The following is a 17906-nucleotide window of genomic DNA, read 5'->3' as shown; positions in this document are numbered from 1 at the left end:
CAGAATGGGTAACAGCTGTAGAGAAAAGACAAAAGATCCACCTAGGCTTCTAAGCATTCTAATTTGGGGAAGATGCCTTCCCAGTGTTTTGCACAGCCAGTATGGAAATAGTAGATATAGGTTAGTACCCAACCTTTTTACTTTGTGAAAAGAAGGAGTTTCCATTCAAAGAATGAGAGAACAACACTTCTTCCATTTACAGAACAAAAACACTGGATTCTACGCACAGGGTTGGACTTGGATTTCAAATAACTCATGTTTTACCCCACAGTGGTCTCCTTAAAACAGCATACCCTCCCAACATTTCTCCAGTGGAAATAGGGATGTCCTATTCCATAATAATAATAATTTTATTATTTATACCCCGCCCATCTGATTGGTTTGGCCCCAGCCACTCTGGGTGGCTTCCAACATATGTAAAAACACAATAAAACATCAAACATTTGAAACTTCCCTATACAGGGCTGCTTTCAAATGGCTTCTAATGGTTGTATAGTTACTTATCTCCTTGACTCAGGGGTCCATACCCTCCAACATTTATCTGATGAAAATAGGGATGCCCTAAGGAAAAGTGGGCCATTCCAGGTTCAGATCAGAAATGGGGACGGCTTCTGTAAATCTGGGACTGTCCCTGGAAAATAGGGACACTTGGAGGGTTTGAACCAGGGTTGAGGAACCTCAGGCCCAGAGTCCAAATGCAGGCCTCTTTATCTGATGCACAGAACTCTGTCCAGGCCACACCTCCACTCCTTAAGCCACACCCCTCACTGGCTCTGCTTCACACCTGAAAGTTTTTGCCTGACTAGAATGTGCCCACAAGCTTTGAGAATGCCTCTTGCTTGCCTTGATGGAGGACAGAGAGGAGTGTAGAAACTAGCTGGCATGTGGCTCAGAAGAGAATGTAGCCATCAGTCTGAAAATGCATCCCCACCACTGCCTTAGAGGAAGGGTGGGATGCCTGTTGGCATCTTTCTGTCTTGGGAGGCAAGGGAGGAGTGTGCCTTTGGGGGTGAAGTCAAACTGTTGGATGGTTACAGTGCCTGCTGTGGCTGTAGAGACTGATACGGGAGAGAGATGTTTTGCTGCAGGTGAGACAGATGAAGGTGTCCACTTGTGCTGGTGCAGCTGCACCATGGTGTTTCCTCTCTCTGTGTTCCTCCTAGCGGTCATTGTTAGGGTTTGAAACCTAAGACGCTGGCAAGTTAGCAATGTCATGTAACTTTAAGTAGCCAAGCTCGTTAAGTTGTTAAGTTGCTCAGTATATAAAGAGTGTTTGTTTCTCTGTGTGTGGGGGGCGTGAAGCAAAAATGTCTGAAAGCTCCGGAGGTGTTTCTGTTATCTGTCTGCAATAAACCTGTCTTTGGAAAGACAGGGCTTCCCTGTGTTGTTATTTCTTTGCTGCTGAGACTCTGAAGCTTGTACTGCAACAAGAATCTCTGCACTGGACTTAATTAATACTCTGCAAAGAGAGCTGTTGCTGGTGGCGCAGCGGAAGCGTTTACTGGACCAGGACACAAACTCTCTTAGGTTATGGACTCCTTCTACGTTTCTACAGCTGTATTGTGTGCAGAGAAAGTGAAAGCAGCTTTCGGATGAGAGAAGACCGGCTTGGTCGTAAATCCAGCTCTTAAAGGAACTGAGAGGCTGCAGAAAATTGAGAGAGCTGCGTAAGTGAAGATTTACAGCTTCATTAGCTGCAAAAGGCTAGCTTGACCTCCCGTTGTGTTTGTGTTTTGTTAATAAAACCAGAGGACGGTGGTAGGTTGCTAGTGAAGAGATGAAAGAAAGAGTTTAAAAGGCTTCAGAGGAGGCTGGAGGCATCTGAAAAGTGAGTAAAACAAATCCCAAGGGGAAAGAGAAGCAAGGGCACACAGAGGGAGTAGCAGCAGACCTCAAGAATGGCAGCAGAAAATTTCCAGGTTCCCTTTACAAAGTTGAACTCTGCTAATTACGTGCAGTGGTCTAAGAGGGCTCAAGTCTGGTTGGAAGCCAAAGAAGTGTGGGCTGACTATGTCCAGAGGCGAAAGCCGTTTGTGGCTGTTGCAGCAGATGCCACAGCAGAGCAACAGGCTGCTGCACATGCTCAGAACAGGGAACATGATAAAATGGACACTAAAGCTAGATGCATGTTGTTGGTATCGATAGACGATTCCCAATTACCTCATGTGGAAAATTTAAGGTCTGCATTTGAAATTTGGGAAGCTCTTAGGCGAATTCACCATAGAGCCACGCCCGGAGAGAAGGTGAACATTATACGTGCTTTGTATGAGTTGAAACTGAAGCCAGAGGAAAGTGTGGTTGAACACACATCACAGATGACTGAGTATTTCAACCGACTGTCGTCTTTAGGTGTGAATTTTCCTGAAAATATTAAAGTTTATACTCTGCTTAGCAGCCTGCATGCAGGGTTTGAAAACTTAGTACTAACTTTACAAGTTTTGCCAGAGGACCAGCTGAATATGAATTATGTGACTGGTAGATTGTGTGAGCAAGAATATCAACATCATCGAAAACGTATTGATAATTCAAATACCCCAAGGGCTGGATGTTCAGATAATTCCCAGCGTGGGGAAACTAGCAGGCAGAGCTGTAAGGAAGCCTCACAAGTGTCTGCTATGGCCAGCAAGTCATGTTTTCGATGTGGCAGCAGGTTTCATTTGATAGCAAAGTGTCCAGAAAAGCAACAGGAATTGCAACAGTCCAGGGCCAGTTTCCGGAGTTACAGGGGAAGACGACGTGAGAACTACAAGAATCAACGATCCAGAGGGGGAGCAGGTGCTGATAAGGGACTATCTGCAATGGCAGCACAACAGAGTCCTAAAAGGAGCCAACAAACCTTGAAGTGGATAATTGACAGTGGAGCAAGTCACAGTTTAGTTCCAGAGACATCTAGTGGCCGCTTGATGAACTGCAAGACATTGCCAGTTGCAAAAACCGTGACTATAGCAGACAATAGTAAACGAGAAATGAACCTTAAAGGCACAATTTATGTTAACTGTTTGCAAACTAACCTTCCTGTTTTTGTTCTTCCAGGAATGAAGAATGGACTTTTGAGTGTGTCATGCCTGGTAAAAAGTGGTTTTAAGGTTGAGTTTGAAAATGATGTGTGCACCATTTCGAAACAGGGGAAGGAGCTAGTTAAAATTCCCTGTGAGGATGGGCTTTTTGTTTTGGATGAAGAGCAGTTAGCAGCAGGTAGATGTTCAACAGGTGAAGCGCAAGCTAAGTTTGTAAATAAGGCTCCTCATACAGGTTGTGCACATCTACTACACAGAAGGTTAGCTCATATATGCTTTAAGTATGTAAGCAAGATGCCAGATTTAGCTGAGGAGTGTAACATTAAACCCTGTCCAAATTTTCTGGATTGTTGTGCTTGTAAACATGCTAAGGTTAAGACATGTAACTATCCTAGATCTGATAGAGTAAGCAAGAAACCCTTTGAACTTATGCACACAGACGTGTGTGGCCCTATGCCAGTCAAATCGCTTGGAGGTGCGAGATTTATGCAAATTTTGGTGGATGACTTTTCAAGGGCTAGTTGGGTTTTCTTTCTGAAAGAAAAATCACAAGCAGCTTCCATCCTGATGGATTGGATTGAAGAAGTTGAATGTAAATTTGACACCAGGGTACGTAAAATACAATCAGATCGTGGTGGGGAATATGTGAACCACACGCTGGAGACGTGGTTAAAAAGGAAAGGTATAGTTCATAGACTTACCAATCCCTATTCACCACAGGAGAATGCAGTTGCCGAAAGAAAATTTCGAACATTACAGGAAGCCATTGCTGCTTTGCTGTTTGATTCTGGACTTCCACAGCGTTTTTGGGCTGAGGCTGCACTGTATGCGAATTATACTTTTAACAGAGTGTACAATAGCACAGTAGGCAACACTCCTTACTTCATGCTATTTGGGAAAAAACCAAAAATAGATAATCTGAGAGTTTTTGGATGTCGTGCTTATGTGCTGGTGCCTAGGGCACAACGTAGGAAAGGTGATCCTAGGTCTAAAGAAATGTTTTTCTGTGGTTATCAAGCAAACACAAAAGGTTGGAGATTTGTGAATGTAGAAGGAAATCAAACGAAAATCACAATCAGCAGAAGTGCGGAATTTTGTGAACAGGATGGTTGGAATAAAATTCATGGAAATCCTGACATACTATTTGATGTGGTGAACAGTAGCAATGAAACTCAGGCCCCAGGGCAGGTATTAGTTCCAGAACAGACTGAGAAATTTGAATCTGAGGACAAGGGTGAGAAATCGTCTAGTTCACCCAAATCTGTAAAGTCAGAATCTTCTAGCTGTAAAAGTTCACCTGTACAGCAAGAGAGACGTGTAAAGTCAGAATCAGAAAGTTCTTCAACTACTAGTGACAAACAGGTGACGACTAGTGATTCTGGGTCAGAGGGGGAAACTGAAGGAACATCGCAGGAACTGTTAAGGCATTCTAAGCGTACCAACAAAGGTAAACCTCCTGAAAGGTACCAAGCTATTAGTGTTTGGGCTGGTTTGGCAAATTGCGAACCTGAAAGTTTTGAGGAGGTTGAGCAATTACCCCAGGAGGAGGCCAGTAGGTGGCGTGAGGCCATGCAAAAGGAGTTGAATTCTATGAAAGAACTGGGTGTGTTTTCCATCACCAAACTGCCAGAAGGTACCAAGGCAGTAAGTTGTAGGTGGGTGTACAGGATAAAGACAACAGCGATGGGGAAACCAGAGTACAAAGCAAGGCTTGTAGCTCGAGGTTTTACGCAAAGAAAGGGGTTACATTATTCCGAAGTCTATGCACCCACTTCAAGGAGTGAAACCCTACGGGCACTATTAGCAGTTGCTGCTCAGAAAGGGTTCAAAGTGAATCAATTTGATGTCTCTACAGCTTATCTTCATTCAGACTTGGCTGAAGAGCTCTATATGGAGCTACCGCCAGGATTGAAAGTTGGTAAATCAAATCAGGTATGGAAACTACACAAATCTATTTATGGACTCAAGCAATCCGCTCATAATTGGAATGAGTGTTTGAATGACGTTTTGGTAGGCATTGGTTTTAGCAGGAGCAAGGCTGACAATTGCTTATATTTCAGAAGTTCAGGAGATGCTCAAGAATCTTTGCTTGTTTATGTAGATGACCTGATTTATACTTCAAAGACACAAGAACAAGTAAAAAAACTAGCCAAAGAGTTAAATAAACACTTCAAAGTTAAGAATCTTGGTGATGTGAAGGTCTATCTTGGTATTCAGATAGATAGGACCAAAAATGGCAGTTTTCTACTGAATCAAAAAGGCAAGATATTACAAATGTTGAAAAAGTTTAACATGACGGAGTGTGCAGGTGTTAGAACACCAATGGAAATGGGTTTTGTAAAAGACAATGAGTTCAAGGATAGTGCTGAATTCAAGCGTGCTGAAATCTTTCAGTCAGCACTGGGAAGCTTACTTCATCTTTCGCAATGGAGTAGACCAGATATTGCTTACGCTGTTAACTTACTCAGCAGAGAAGCTTCGAAGCCTAGTTTAAATGCATGGAAAGGAATTCAAAGAGTGTTAAGATATTTACAATACACCAAAGATTTTTGCCTTGAATTATCTTCGGAAGGACAAGCACAGATTACTTGTTGGGCAGATAGTGATTGGGCAAATTTAAAGGATAGAAAATCAGTGTCTGGCTGTGTAATAAAATTTGGTAACTCTCTGATTGGGTGGAGATCCAAGAAACAGAACCTGATTGCTTTGTCGTCAACAGAAGCTGAGTTCTGTGCCTTGTCTGAGTTATGTAGAGATCTAGAATTTTACAAATGCTTGGCACAAGAGATGTATGAAAAGGCCATCACTCCAATCACTGTATGGGGTGATAATCAACCGTGTCTTAAGTTAGCACAAAATGGGCAGTTTAAAGGTCGTACAAAACATTTGGATATCCGCTTTCAAAATGTTTGTCAAACGGTAAAAGCAGGAATTGTTAAATTAAATTACTGTCCCAGTCATGAAAATCAAGCTGATGGTTTTACAAAACCGCTTGGGTTTCAGCGGCATGAAAACTTTTGTGAAGAAATGGGTCTGAAGTAATTTTGTTTTTTGTATTGCCAGCGAGAGGGGGTGTTAGGGTTTGAAACCTAAGACGCTGGCAAGTTAGCAATGTCATGTAACTTTAAGTAGCCAAGCTCGTTAAGTTGTTAAGTTGCTCAGTATATAAAGAGTGTTTGTTTCTCTGTGTGTGGGGGGCGTGAAGCAAAAATGTCTGAAAGCTCCGGAGGTGTTTCTGTTATCTGTCTGCAATAAACCTGTCTTTGGAAAGACAGGGCTTCCCTGTGTTGTTATTTCTTTGCTGCTGAGACTCTGAAGCTTGTACTGCAACAAGAATCTCTGCACTGGACTTAATTAATACTCTGCAAAGAGAGCTGTTGCTGGTGGCGCAGCGGAAGCGTTTACTGGACCAGGACACAAACTCTCTTAGTCATTCCTCCTCTGGTCACTGCTATGGATGTGCAACCTGTCTCCAGGCACTGTGATTATCTTCAAGGGATTCCTACACGGTGGGGTTGGCGTTCCCAGACTTCATGTCACGCCTGCAGACATCTTTGTATCGCAGAGTTGGTCTGCCGATGGGCCTGGTGCCTGAAGCCAGCTTCCCGCAGAGCACATCCTTGGGGATCCTGACATCTTCCATTCTGTGCTCATGTGAGAGGGATTGCTAAGTTCCTTGGGAGGGAAGCACTGACATAGCAAAACGCTACAGTTCTTTTGGAAATCTTGCTTAGCATATGCTCTTTAGTGTTCCGTGACTGTATTACTGCTATTGAAGTGGGAGCCCCACCGATGAGACAATATCTGGCTTGGCTCCATAATATTTTATGTTTTGTTTAGATACTGTACTTTCAACTTGTTATGTTTGGAATATCAGAAGCGTTTGGCATTGCTTCTTTGGAGTCTAGGAATCTCCCAAATGCAATTGCAATCCCTTCTCAAAATAGGAGAGCACCGACTCCAATTTAATTTTCTGGGAAATGCTGAGTTGATTATCGATTTGCTTGACATCCTTGGCTTGGAAGAGGCTCCTAACATCTCCAGTGTGATCTCCAAGTCAGTGTCTGTTAAAAGTCTGCTCTGCACTGCCACTTTCATTTCAGTTTGTTTTTCACTATTCTAGCACAAATATATTTATGCAGTTCCCTAGAAAAGAGGGACACTTTGAAAGTGGATGGTCAATTAGTCCAGTTTAGCTTCTGATAAAATTATTTAGCAGAAACAAATCAATAAGGTGTCCAGGAAGATAAGACAGAACAGGATTTTTCCAGTATTGAAAGTGTGATAAAACTATTGTGTGTGGCATAAGCACTCATATTTTCTTTTGTCCCACTGTAGTCTCTGGTCAAAAAGGTTTTGCAGGTTTTTGAAGCAAAATAAAAGTTTTTAAAACCTGTTTAAACAGGTGCAATACTGGGACAGAAAGAAAATAGTGTGCATCTTAGAGGCAGCGAGGATTCTGTCCTGATACTTTCAACTTTGGGAGCAGAAAGTATAATAATTTTTCTGTTCATACAATACATGCAGGTTAAAAAAAAGAAAAGAATCTGACACTGAAGGAGCAAGGGTAGGGCTATGGCCAGGAAGGCCAACAGCTTGAGACATCTATCCAAACTGGCTAACATGTACATGCATAATATCTGGCAAAAATCTAGGTTCATACAAACTTTGTAGGTGTCATCTGCACAACTAGAAACCATGCCTAGTCAAAGGCAGCTTTGGATTTAGGGTGGTGTGGGCAGTTCCCTTGTATAGGGCACTGAGCTGAGGGGTGCAAAATAATAATAATAATAATAATAATAATAATAATAATAATAATAATAATAATAATAATACCACCTTATTTGGGAACCTATTGAAAAGAGCCATTAAAAAGCAACTGTACCAACATGAATTATTGTGAAAATAATAAATTCTTGGGGGTGCCAAATGTTGGCTCCCTTCAGGGCACAATGTTACCAAAGTCAAAGGTTCCCTGAATGTGCAATCAAAGCCTTTGTGTGTAAAGTCCTACAGACACTGGGTGAGATCCATTGTTAGTCATATTTAGAGTAGTATGAAATAAATGGGTCTAAGTAACTTCTGTTTATTGTTTTCAGTGGGTCTAATCTAAGCATGAGTTAGTTTGATGGTGAACAAATATGCATACACGCATATAGGATGAATGTCTGAATTATGCTTTTGCTGCTCTCTTCATGTGAATAGCAGTAGCAGGGAAAAGTGTCAGCTCAAATATACCTTAAGGTGTAAATGAAGTGTTGACTTAATTTAAAGATGCTGATGTTTTAGGGCTGCAACATGCAACAGTGCAATTTACCCATCACTCCTAGGCAAGTGGATTGTAGCCATAACTGATTAGTTTATCAGAAGTTTTTAAAATCAATGTAAAAAGACATCAGTTAATTAGGTAGCAATTTCCTTTAAATAATTTTTTGATGCAAGTAATTATGAAAATTGCAGTTGGCAACACCATGTTACAAAGGGCATTGCCCATTTTCCTTCAGGAAGGAGGGGAATAACTCTTCTTTTTGATATTTTATTAAAAGTTGATTAAATAAACACATAAAAATGTTTTGTTGTAAACCGCTCTGATATTTTCATAAATAGTGATAAATATTTTTTAATAAATAAATGAGACTCAGAAGTTATGTTTATCTCACAACAACCCTGTATACAACCTGCAAGAGAGGGCTGTTAAACAAGATAAAGCCACTGGAGGAAGATAAATAAAATACTGTAAGCGACTGACAAACACTATAGTTCTTTCATTTGTAAAGTGTCGCAAGAAACAGGATTCCCCATACAGAGCACCAACAAAACAACCTTCTAAACCTGCTGTGACATTTGTCTGGATATGAAAACAATTCCGTAACCAATAGACTACCCCTTTGTTTTTTCTAACTCTAGTCTAAACAATCAATGCACAGTAAAAATTAGCATTCAGGCTTCTTTCCGCTCAAGACTTTCTGTGATAAATGATGATTCTCTTTCTTGGCCTCTCAACTGTGGTGCAAAGTAGTTAGCATAATGAATAATTTCCTGAACAATAAAAGGACCTCTGTCTTTAAGAACAATGTTTTAGAGTTTGTAACACTATTTTATTTAGTAGTACTTTTCAAGAAGATTTAGAAATGAAATTAATCCCGCAGGGACGTCTCTTTTTTTTGCATATGTTGCTCGGTAAAGTATCAACTTCACTGAGGATATATAATGAATTTTTGTCCAACTGTGGATCCTTATGATCCTTATCTAGCCAAAATGACACCATTCACATGGAAGAGGCAGGCTTGGAGAAATCTCACCGTTTGCTGAAGTACAAAAAAAACTTTAGAGAAAAAAAGCCTAAGGGGAAACCCTCAAAAACAAACCAGTGCAAACTGAGCATGCTTAGTGAGCATGGAATACTAACTTACTGGCTGACATCTGGAAGACAAAAAATAGAAACCAGAAAAATGAAGAGGGAGAGTGGAATGTCATATTCTGGAATGCACACAGCTGGCTGGAACCCTGAGTAGAAGCACTCCATATGGCAACATTTTCTTGCAGGTCCTGCTTGCAATGAGAGAGGTGCAGACCCAGAGCCAGAGTTTTATATTCCAAGCAAAGCTAGTTATGTTGTTTTAATTTATGAGTCCTCCTACATCTCTAATCAAGCATCCATTTTCCAAGTGGGGCAGAACATCCTGGGCTGAAATATGGCTGGGTTGTCTAATGTACGCTAGATCAGGCCATTGGGTCATCAAGAAGACCAAATCCGTTCCTCTTTCCAAAGCTCCTTCCCAGCTGGCAGCAAAGCGGGGTGAGTGAACTCCTCCCCTCTCGCCAACTGGTTGAGAGGTGAATGTCACGGTCTGGTTTACGAAGTCCTGGTGGAGGACATTGCGACCTGGGGCAAGATGGTGGGGTGGGAGCAGGAACAGGAGTCCGGAAGCCAGAAGTCCGGAAGCCAAGGGTCCGAGGCTCAGGAAACCAGGAGTCGAGGAGTCAAGGGTTTGAGGAGCAGGAAACAAGGAGTCAAGAAGCCAAGGGTCTGAGGATCAGGAAGCAAGGAGTCAAGAATCCAAGCGCAGTGAGGCAGGAAGCGTGTTACTGTGACAAAGAGCCGAAGGGAAATGCTGGTCTTATATCCCTTCCCGGCTATTGCCACCAGGTGCTGTGAGTTACCAATTGACCTCACCTGTGCGGCCGCGTCTTGCCTCTTCAGAACAAACTTTGGAAAGCCCCAGTCCTGCGAAGCCCTACTGGTCACAGGGCCTGGCTCCTGCACGTACTCCTGATAGTGAGGCATTCTGCAGAGCTTTGCCCAGTGGTCCCTCTCTGTCCCTAGAAGCAGGGAAGAAATAAAGCAGCTGGGCCAGTGGAGTTCTGTGCTGCTTCACTGCCCCCATAGCCTCCCTTACCTTACCTGGGTTGCTTCCTCGGCAGTGTCCGGGTGGAACACTTTTAGGAGTGCCGCCTCTTCTGTTTCCACTGCTTCACTCCATGTCAAAGTGGGCCGGCTCAGTGGAGAAGACATTTCTATGTGTTCCATGCACACCAAACAGAAACAGATGTCCTAGTCTGCAAACAAGCAGCCCAGTCCCATACAGATCTGTTCACACAAAGATTTCTAACAATGAGGCCCAAGCACTTGCTTCTTTCTGCCAGCCAGAAAATAAAGATATCATGTATTCAGCTTTCAGTATCTCTACTTCTACTTTAACTACAGATGGTAACCAGTCTAACCAAAGAAGTAGAGTAGAGTTTGTTCTGTGGAATAATTAATGGCCTGGCAACTTACATAGTTCTGCATCGTGGGTTTGTGACCTTCTGGTGAAGATTTGCTGACCTTGCTTGCTGTCTGAAGAGTTGGATTAACTAAAAATAGATGAGACTAAATGAAGTTCTCTCTTAAGAACACTTCTTCCAACCAAAGACATAAAACCATTTTGAAGTGACCCCAGTGTAAGGCACTGGAAAGGTCAGGTGCCCATTAATATCCACAGTTGTGACAGACCCATTATAGTTTGCAGTAACAGAAGAGCAAATTCTCCATGTCCAAAGGTGAAAAATGACTTTGAGAGGCCAGTTTTAGCAGAACTTTTGGAATTCACAAGTTGGGGTTTGTTTTTTTAAATGTTATCCAATTTCTTCTTCTTCTCCTTCTTCTTCTTCTTCTTCTTCTTCTTCTTCTTCTTCTTCTTCTTCGCTTAATGAATTCATTCACTCATTTAATGCTGCCATTCAATATATATTGTCTTCTTACAGTAGCTTGCAACATATAAAAACAAAAGACATATAAAAATAAAACAGTGCACCAATAATAATTGCAGTGATGAAACACTTTACACTAATCCAATTCTGCCAGCCTCATAAAAAAGAAAAGAAAAGAACCCTTAGTAAGCCAGTCATGAATACAAATATTTTTCAGGGTTCAAATGTATTTCTTCACTCTAGGTCATTACAACATAGAATAAAATGAGGTGGGGTGGGGGATAAATACCAGAGCCGTAAGTCATCACACCATAAAATGCGGGGATGGATCTAACACAACAAATGACATGAAAAAGTTAAATAGAATCAAAAATTAAAATGTTTTTAGAGCCCATTTAAATGAGAACAAAGAGGCGGCTGATTGTATCTCTCAGGAGAGGGAGTTTCACATTCGTGGGACCACCCACATAGAGCCACTATCTTTCATGCCCAGTAGCATAAACCTTCTCTGTGGCAGGCAAAGGAGTAGAATCTCTGCCATGGATCTTAAATCTCTTGCAGGTTTGTTTGGGCACAGGCCATTAAGTATGGAATTATCCATATTGTACCTAAGAAGCAAATTCTTTTTCTTTCTACACCAAGTTTTGGAAAGAGCAGAGGAAAGGTAAATGAAGTTAAGCCCAGAGTTTTCCTTGCTCATAATCTCCCTCACTTCAATATTAAATCTGTGCAGAGCTTGAATGAACTATTAAAGGATTTGGACATCATCATCTGTTTCTCCCTTAGCCAACCTGTCCCCCCTGCTTTCCCAGGAATATATCCTGCCATACGGAAATGTATCTTTCAGCTGTGTGTCCTCTCCCCTTACTAATTACTAATCCATGCTAATTTGTTACATGTTGGGGGGGCATGGAGAAGCTCTGTTCTTGAACCTCTGCCCCACATTCCAGCACATCAGTTTGTCACTGAGCTAGGTAGACCAATGGTATGACTTGGTATCGGGCAACTTTCTATACTCCAAAACATTGTTGTGTGTGGCATTTATATCTATTTCTCCAATTGTTTTCTCAGGCCAAACAAACCTGAAAAACCTGTGTGATCAGAGGCACTAGTTAAGGAAGAAATTAGGGTCATTTTTGTTAAGGGCATGGTGGCACCAATGCATTCCCTTCAGTTCATAAAAACCTAACCTGTTTATAACCTACATGGAACATCTGTAGGTATGTATTGAGAATGGGATGTCACATTAGCACCCAAAGCTGTTGCTGCTGATCTAGCTTGTCCAGTTTAGTTAATCCTAGAAGCAACTTGCTAGAAAATGGGTTGCCACAATTTTTGGAGAAACTGCAGCAATTATTTTACAGCAAGCTAGCAGTCTCTGTGCATATGCTGGGTTACATTAGCGCTTGCTCCTGATAGCCTAGAGCTCTAAAGCACCATTCTTTGCCAAGGAGGCGGCGGCTATCTCCAATCTGGCATCTGAAAATGACAAAGCGATCTATCAAACAGAATTAGGCAGGCAGATCCTTCCTGTTCTGTTTAGCGTTGTAATTCAATATGGCCAAGCCAGAGGCCTAACCAGGAGAGAATCGTCCCTTCAAATCTAATGAAGCACGGCTCGCCTTTTGCATCCCACAAGCATTAGCATGTAAGCTTCCTCTATTTTTAAATGGAGATGGGCATACTGTACATGTCAAGCAGAATTTATCAAGGTATTTTGGAGACAATCTATATTGGGCAATAGTTCAGTGGTAAAAACACACTGTGAAATACCAGTTGTTGACTTCTGGATCCTTTGAAAAGATGTATGTTTGCACACTTAGGTTTTGAGGCATTATTTCCTGTTCTGAGAAATATGGGCAGTGCCACACTGACATCCAGATCTTAAAGTGGGCAAAAATGTGATTGTAAAAGAGTGGCACATAAATCTCTATCCGTGAGAAGCTGTGCATAAGGCAAGGTTCCAGAAACCATTTTAAAATTAATGGTGTGTTTTTTTAATCATCTGTTTGAAAGGAATGTGTTGCTACGATGCTTCCCAACATAATGCGTTCCCAACATAGTGCATCCCAGAAATGTAGAATTCAGTATACCATCAAACTCAGCTTTCTATTAAAATAAGTTAGGAAAATGCCAATGACTAGACCATATGGCTGCAAAGATTGGATGGAAAATGCAGAGACAACCTCATGATACCTCAGAAGTGTGGATATATAAGGTGGGGAAAATCTTGCTTGGAACTCCACCCTCTGAGCAATACAAAAGAGGCATATTCACAATTCACAGAGAAACAGATTGGAATGATGTAAATTGTAAAACACCCAGAGAAACCACATTTGGGTTCTTGCTTTGGACCATAAATGGTATTCTGGAAAAAAGTACCTGAAATGGCAACTTGTGAGCTAGACAAACCAACCAAATTTCTGAGTAGTAATAATAACTGCTAACAAACTGCTTCAATTGTCCATTTAACAGTAATGGAGTAAGGCACCGGAGACATAAAACTTCAGTTTGCACCTTCAAAATCCCCGAGGCTGAATCTCACCTCTTTTACACAGAATCTGCCTCTACTAGGATGAGTGCCAGATGAGGAGTGTGACCTTGGGAAGTCATAGGGGCTAGCTCAATAAAGATTTTGACCGAGTGTGCGGCAGCTGTGGGAAAAAAAGAGAATTCCATGTTAGGGATCATTAGGCAGTGCCGAAAATAAAACTGCCAATATCATAACACCATTATATAAATCTATGGTGCAACCACAGTTTCAGTCCTTTGTACAGTTAGTGAAATGAGAAGTTTCCCCACCATTCGCATCACAATGCCAGAACCTGGGGCATCCAATGAATGAAGCTGAATGTTACATGATTTGGATAAGGACAAACCACAGAAACTACGTCTTCGCACAACACATAATTAAAGTATGGAATTTGCTCTCACAAGATGAGTGATTGCTACCGACTGGAATGACTTAAAAAAAAAGGTTAAATGAGTTCATAGAGGTTAAGGCTTCCAAGATCTGATGGCTCTGTTTTACTTCCACAGTGAGAGGCTGTATGCAGTGGCGTAGCGTGGGTTGTCAGCACCCGGGGCAAGGCAAGTAATTTGCGCCCCCTAACCTGTGGATTTGCGCCCCCTAACCCTAACCCCCAGATGTTGCGCCCGGTGTGGCCGGCCCCCCCTGCACCCCCCACGCTACGCCACTGGCTGTATGGCACTGGATACCATTAGCAGGGAATACCAAGTGGAGTGACTACTATTGTACTTGGGTCCCGCCTGCTTCTGAGCTTCCCCTAGGCATCTGGTTTGCCACTGTGAGAATCGGGTGCTATACTAGATGGACCTTTGGTCCGCTGCAACAAGACTCGTCTTATGTTCTAATGTGTGAATTGGAGTGCTTTGCCTGGCTTGCAAATTGATGTTACAGCCCATACCAGTCACATGTCACTGGTGAATTTAGTTAGTTTGACTGGCTCAGAAGGAGGCATTCTGGGCTGTTTACACAGAAAATGGTTTTTGTCCTGCAATGCATATTGAAATATGGTATCTGTGGAGGTTTTGTGGCTGACTTCATCGTGCCATTGGGTCCAATGCGACATTAATTTGGCTGGCTCGGCTGGCTCAGAACATGACATTCCATTTTTTGGAGTAGCGCTTGATGCTTGGAATGAGTATTGGGGCATGGTTTCTGTGGATGAACCGTGGCTCGTTGCATCAATCCAAAATGCTTTTAATGCTTGGAATGGATATTTGACCATGATTTTTGTGGAAGTTTTCTTCAGGATTCCTTTCTAGACTTGTGTGACTGATGGATTTGGTTAACTCAGTTAGCACAGAAGTTGGCATTTTAGGCCATTTTATGGTGGGGAATACCATTTATGGCCCAGAACCGGTATTGGAGTGTGGCTTCTGTGGACATTTTGTGGTTTACTCATTCTGACGAATTTGGCTAACTTTGCTAGCTTGGAAGTCTCCATTCTAGGCCTTTCAGTTGTGTTCCAGATGGGTTCTGGCAATGAAGAAGTTAATAAGTGTGTGTGTGTGTGTGTGTGTGTGTGTGTGTGTGTGTGTGTTCTTAAGTGTCTCTAACACATTGCAGTTTTTGACAGCAGTTTTATGTGTAAGGGGGTAATTCTGGCCCATTCTGCACCAGCTTTGACACATCCTCCAAATTCTTAATGTGGCAAAATTATTATAATGACCAGCTTGAATGGGAACCGTCTTTTCTAACAGTTCAAAAAGAGGCCAACATATGATGCCCCCCTGCAGCCCTTGTGCTGTTTTCCCAAAACTGCTTAAGCAAAGCACTGGGCTTTGGGAAGGAGGCACGAAGCTCTGACAGGGTCCTAGAGCCCTCCACGCCTTCTTCTCAAAGCTGGGAAAGTGCTTTCTAGACTTTGGGAAGGAAGTGGGAAGCCTCTAGGAACCTGTCAGAGTCCTCATGCCTCCTTCTCAAAGCCCAACACTTTGTTTACCTGGCTTTGGGAAGGCAGTTGGAGGACTGTGATGGAGGTCAAATATTCCTGGGGGTTGCCAAAAAAGGCCTTGAGGGACTCATGTTGGGCCACTTTGCTCTAAGTAATTAGCAAAACTCTAATCTTACATCAATGCTGACTTCCAGCTTTTTCATTCTTTGCCATGCTCTGACCCTCCTTGAATGGAGAACTTGACTGTCAACAAAGGTACATCACTCTTTTCTCCACTTTCCCTTTTAGGAACTTAATTCTGCAGAGAGCCCAAGACCGGTGGAGGAGAAACCCAAACGCCGAAGACTCCTTTCCCTGGACACATTTAGAGGGTAAAGTCCTGCACCATGTTGATTTGCCATAGTCTTTAAAATTAATTTTTACAATACAGTGGTACCTCGGGTTACAAACACCTTGGGTTACAAACATTTCGGGTTACAGACTCCACTAACCCAGAAGTAGTACCTCAGGTTAAGAACTTTGCCCCAGGATGAGAACAGAAATCACGTGGCAGCAGTGGGAGGCCCCATTAGCTAAAGTGGTTCCTCAGGTTGAGAACAATTTCAGGTTAAGAACGGAACTCCAGAATGAATTAACTTTGTAACCAGAGGTACCACTGTAGATGAATTTATACAGTTTATCATTTAAACTTGGAGCAGTGTTTATATCGTGCCTTCTTACTGAGGAATGGGGGGTGCAATGGGTTATGCAGGATTCTTAAGCCCCACCTTTTCTGATGGCTGCAAATGCTACTGAGATGTTCATTTTGGGATTTAAGCAGAAACTGCTCACACAACTTCAGACTCATTCACTTAATCATATGGTCTAGAAACTTGGTTTTAAAAAACAAAAACAAAAGAGTTGTTGGCTGGTTTTGAATTCTAGACCCATTCCCCACTCCTGTACTTTCCTTTTAATAGAGAAGAAGACACATTCTCTTTAGTAGAGAAGGGCATTTACTCAGCCCTTGGCTAAAGGCTGTGGTGTTTTTCATACAGCAAGTTGTTTTGTTTGTGTTCATGTAACTAAATGAGGAAAACAGTTTTCAGAGCAATACCCTAGATACTACTATAATATAAATAGTAAGGGAGCAGTAATGTTAATGCCATTTTGAGAAAAATGGTGGATTACTTGGATTCCTAAAGACATGAGAGATAAGCAGTTGACCAGATCTTTTCCATGTGCTTCTGCAACTTCATTTTCTTATTACTGTAGTTGTTACAATCCCACTGGGAGTAAAAGGTTAACATTGTTACTGCAGTGGATTTTCCCCTACCCTACTGCCTGATGAGCTAGTAAGTCTCTCTCTCTCTCCTTTATTAAAAGATTTTTCTTAGGTAGCAAAGGTACATATGATTCTGTTTTCAAATCACAGAGTCCTTCATACAGGTCAGTTACATTCAGAGCGAGACATTACTGTTATAGGCAATATGTAAACAACAATAGGAAATGGAGCCAAGCCAAGAATCAAACCATTGGCATTTTAGATACAGTGATATTTTCCATTGTGTCTATTCTTCACTGCCATTTTTAAAGGACAGAGTTAACGTCTAGTAGCTGGCAGAGGGAGCTTGTGAGTACATTAACTACTTAGCTAGTTATGCTGTTAAGAAGGTGCAGAATTCATTAGAGGTACATTGGGTACAGGCAACACCCCCCTTTACATGGAGGGATTATATTCTGAGGCATTGTGTGTGTCAGTGAAATCACGTATATTTGAAACACCATTGGAAAAGCCCTTTTGTGATATTTTTGTGACGTTTTCAGGTTACTTCCAGGTTTGGCACAATGCATGCTTGTGTGATCAAGCATATATTGAACGAGCCAGTTCCCAGGATTCCTTTGGGGAAGCCATGACTGTTGAAGCGTGGTAAAAGAGTGCTTTAAATACATGGTAGGGTGAGACTGCTGTTTGTCTAAGGCAATCAAGGGAGTTCATAGCGAGGCAAGATTTGAACCAAGGACTTCAGGCTCACAGTCCACTCTCTTCAACGCCATGCTACCCTACCTCAGTACTAGCAGTGATGGGGACACAGGTGAGGCTGTGATCTACACCACTGAGCCTCTTGAGTTTGGTGATTGGAAGGTTGGCCATTTGAATCTGTGCACATGAGGAGGGGGAGCTCCCATTGCTCTGTCCCAGCTCTTGCCAACCTAGCAGTTCGAAAGCACACCATGCAAGTAGATAAATAGATACTGCTGCGGCGGGAAGGTAAACAGCATTTCCGTGTGCTCT

General features: G+C 42.2%; 1 protein-coding gene and 1 long non-coding RNA gene across 5 annotated transcripts in view; one reads left to right on the top strand and one right to left on the bottom strand.

The window, feature by feature from the left end:
* LOC309532253 (heparan-alpha-glucosaminide N-acetyltransferase-like) overlaps positions 1–17906 on the top strand; it is a 201900-nt gene that overhangs the window by 59862 nt on the left and 124132 nt on the right. For all 4 annotated transcript variants that reach the window (XM_082222432.1, XM_082222431.1, XM_082222433.1 and 1 more), the window contains one exon: positions 15920–16002. In XM_082222432.1, coding sequence (XP_082078558.1) covers positions 15920–16002 — 83 coding nt within the window. The remainder of the gene's footprint in view (positions 1–15919; positions 16003–17906) is intronic.
* Positions 1–17906, bottom strand: part of LOC309532350 — a 44506-nt gene that overhangs the window by 3337 nt on the left and 23263 nt on the right. Inside the window, exon 4 of the long non-coding RNA XR_014219795.1 lies at positions 13756–13864. This is a non-coding gene — a long non-coding RNA (uncharacterized lncRNA). The remainder of the gene's footprint in view (positions 1–13755; positions 13865–17906) is intronic.

The sequence above is a fragment of the Podarcis vaucheri genome (genome assembly GCF_965113315.1).
Source record: "Podarcis vaucheri genome assembly, chromosome: 5".
NCBI lineage: Eukaryota > Metazoa > Chordata > Lepidosauria > Squamata > Lacertidae > Podarcis > Podarcis vaucheri.
This window is presented reverse-complemented; position numbering and strand designations above follow the sequence as displayed.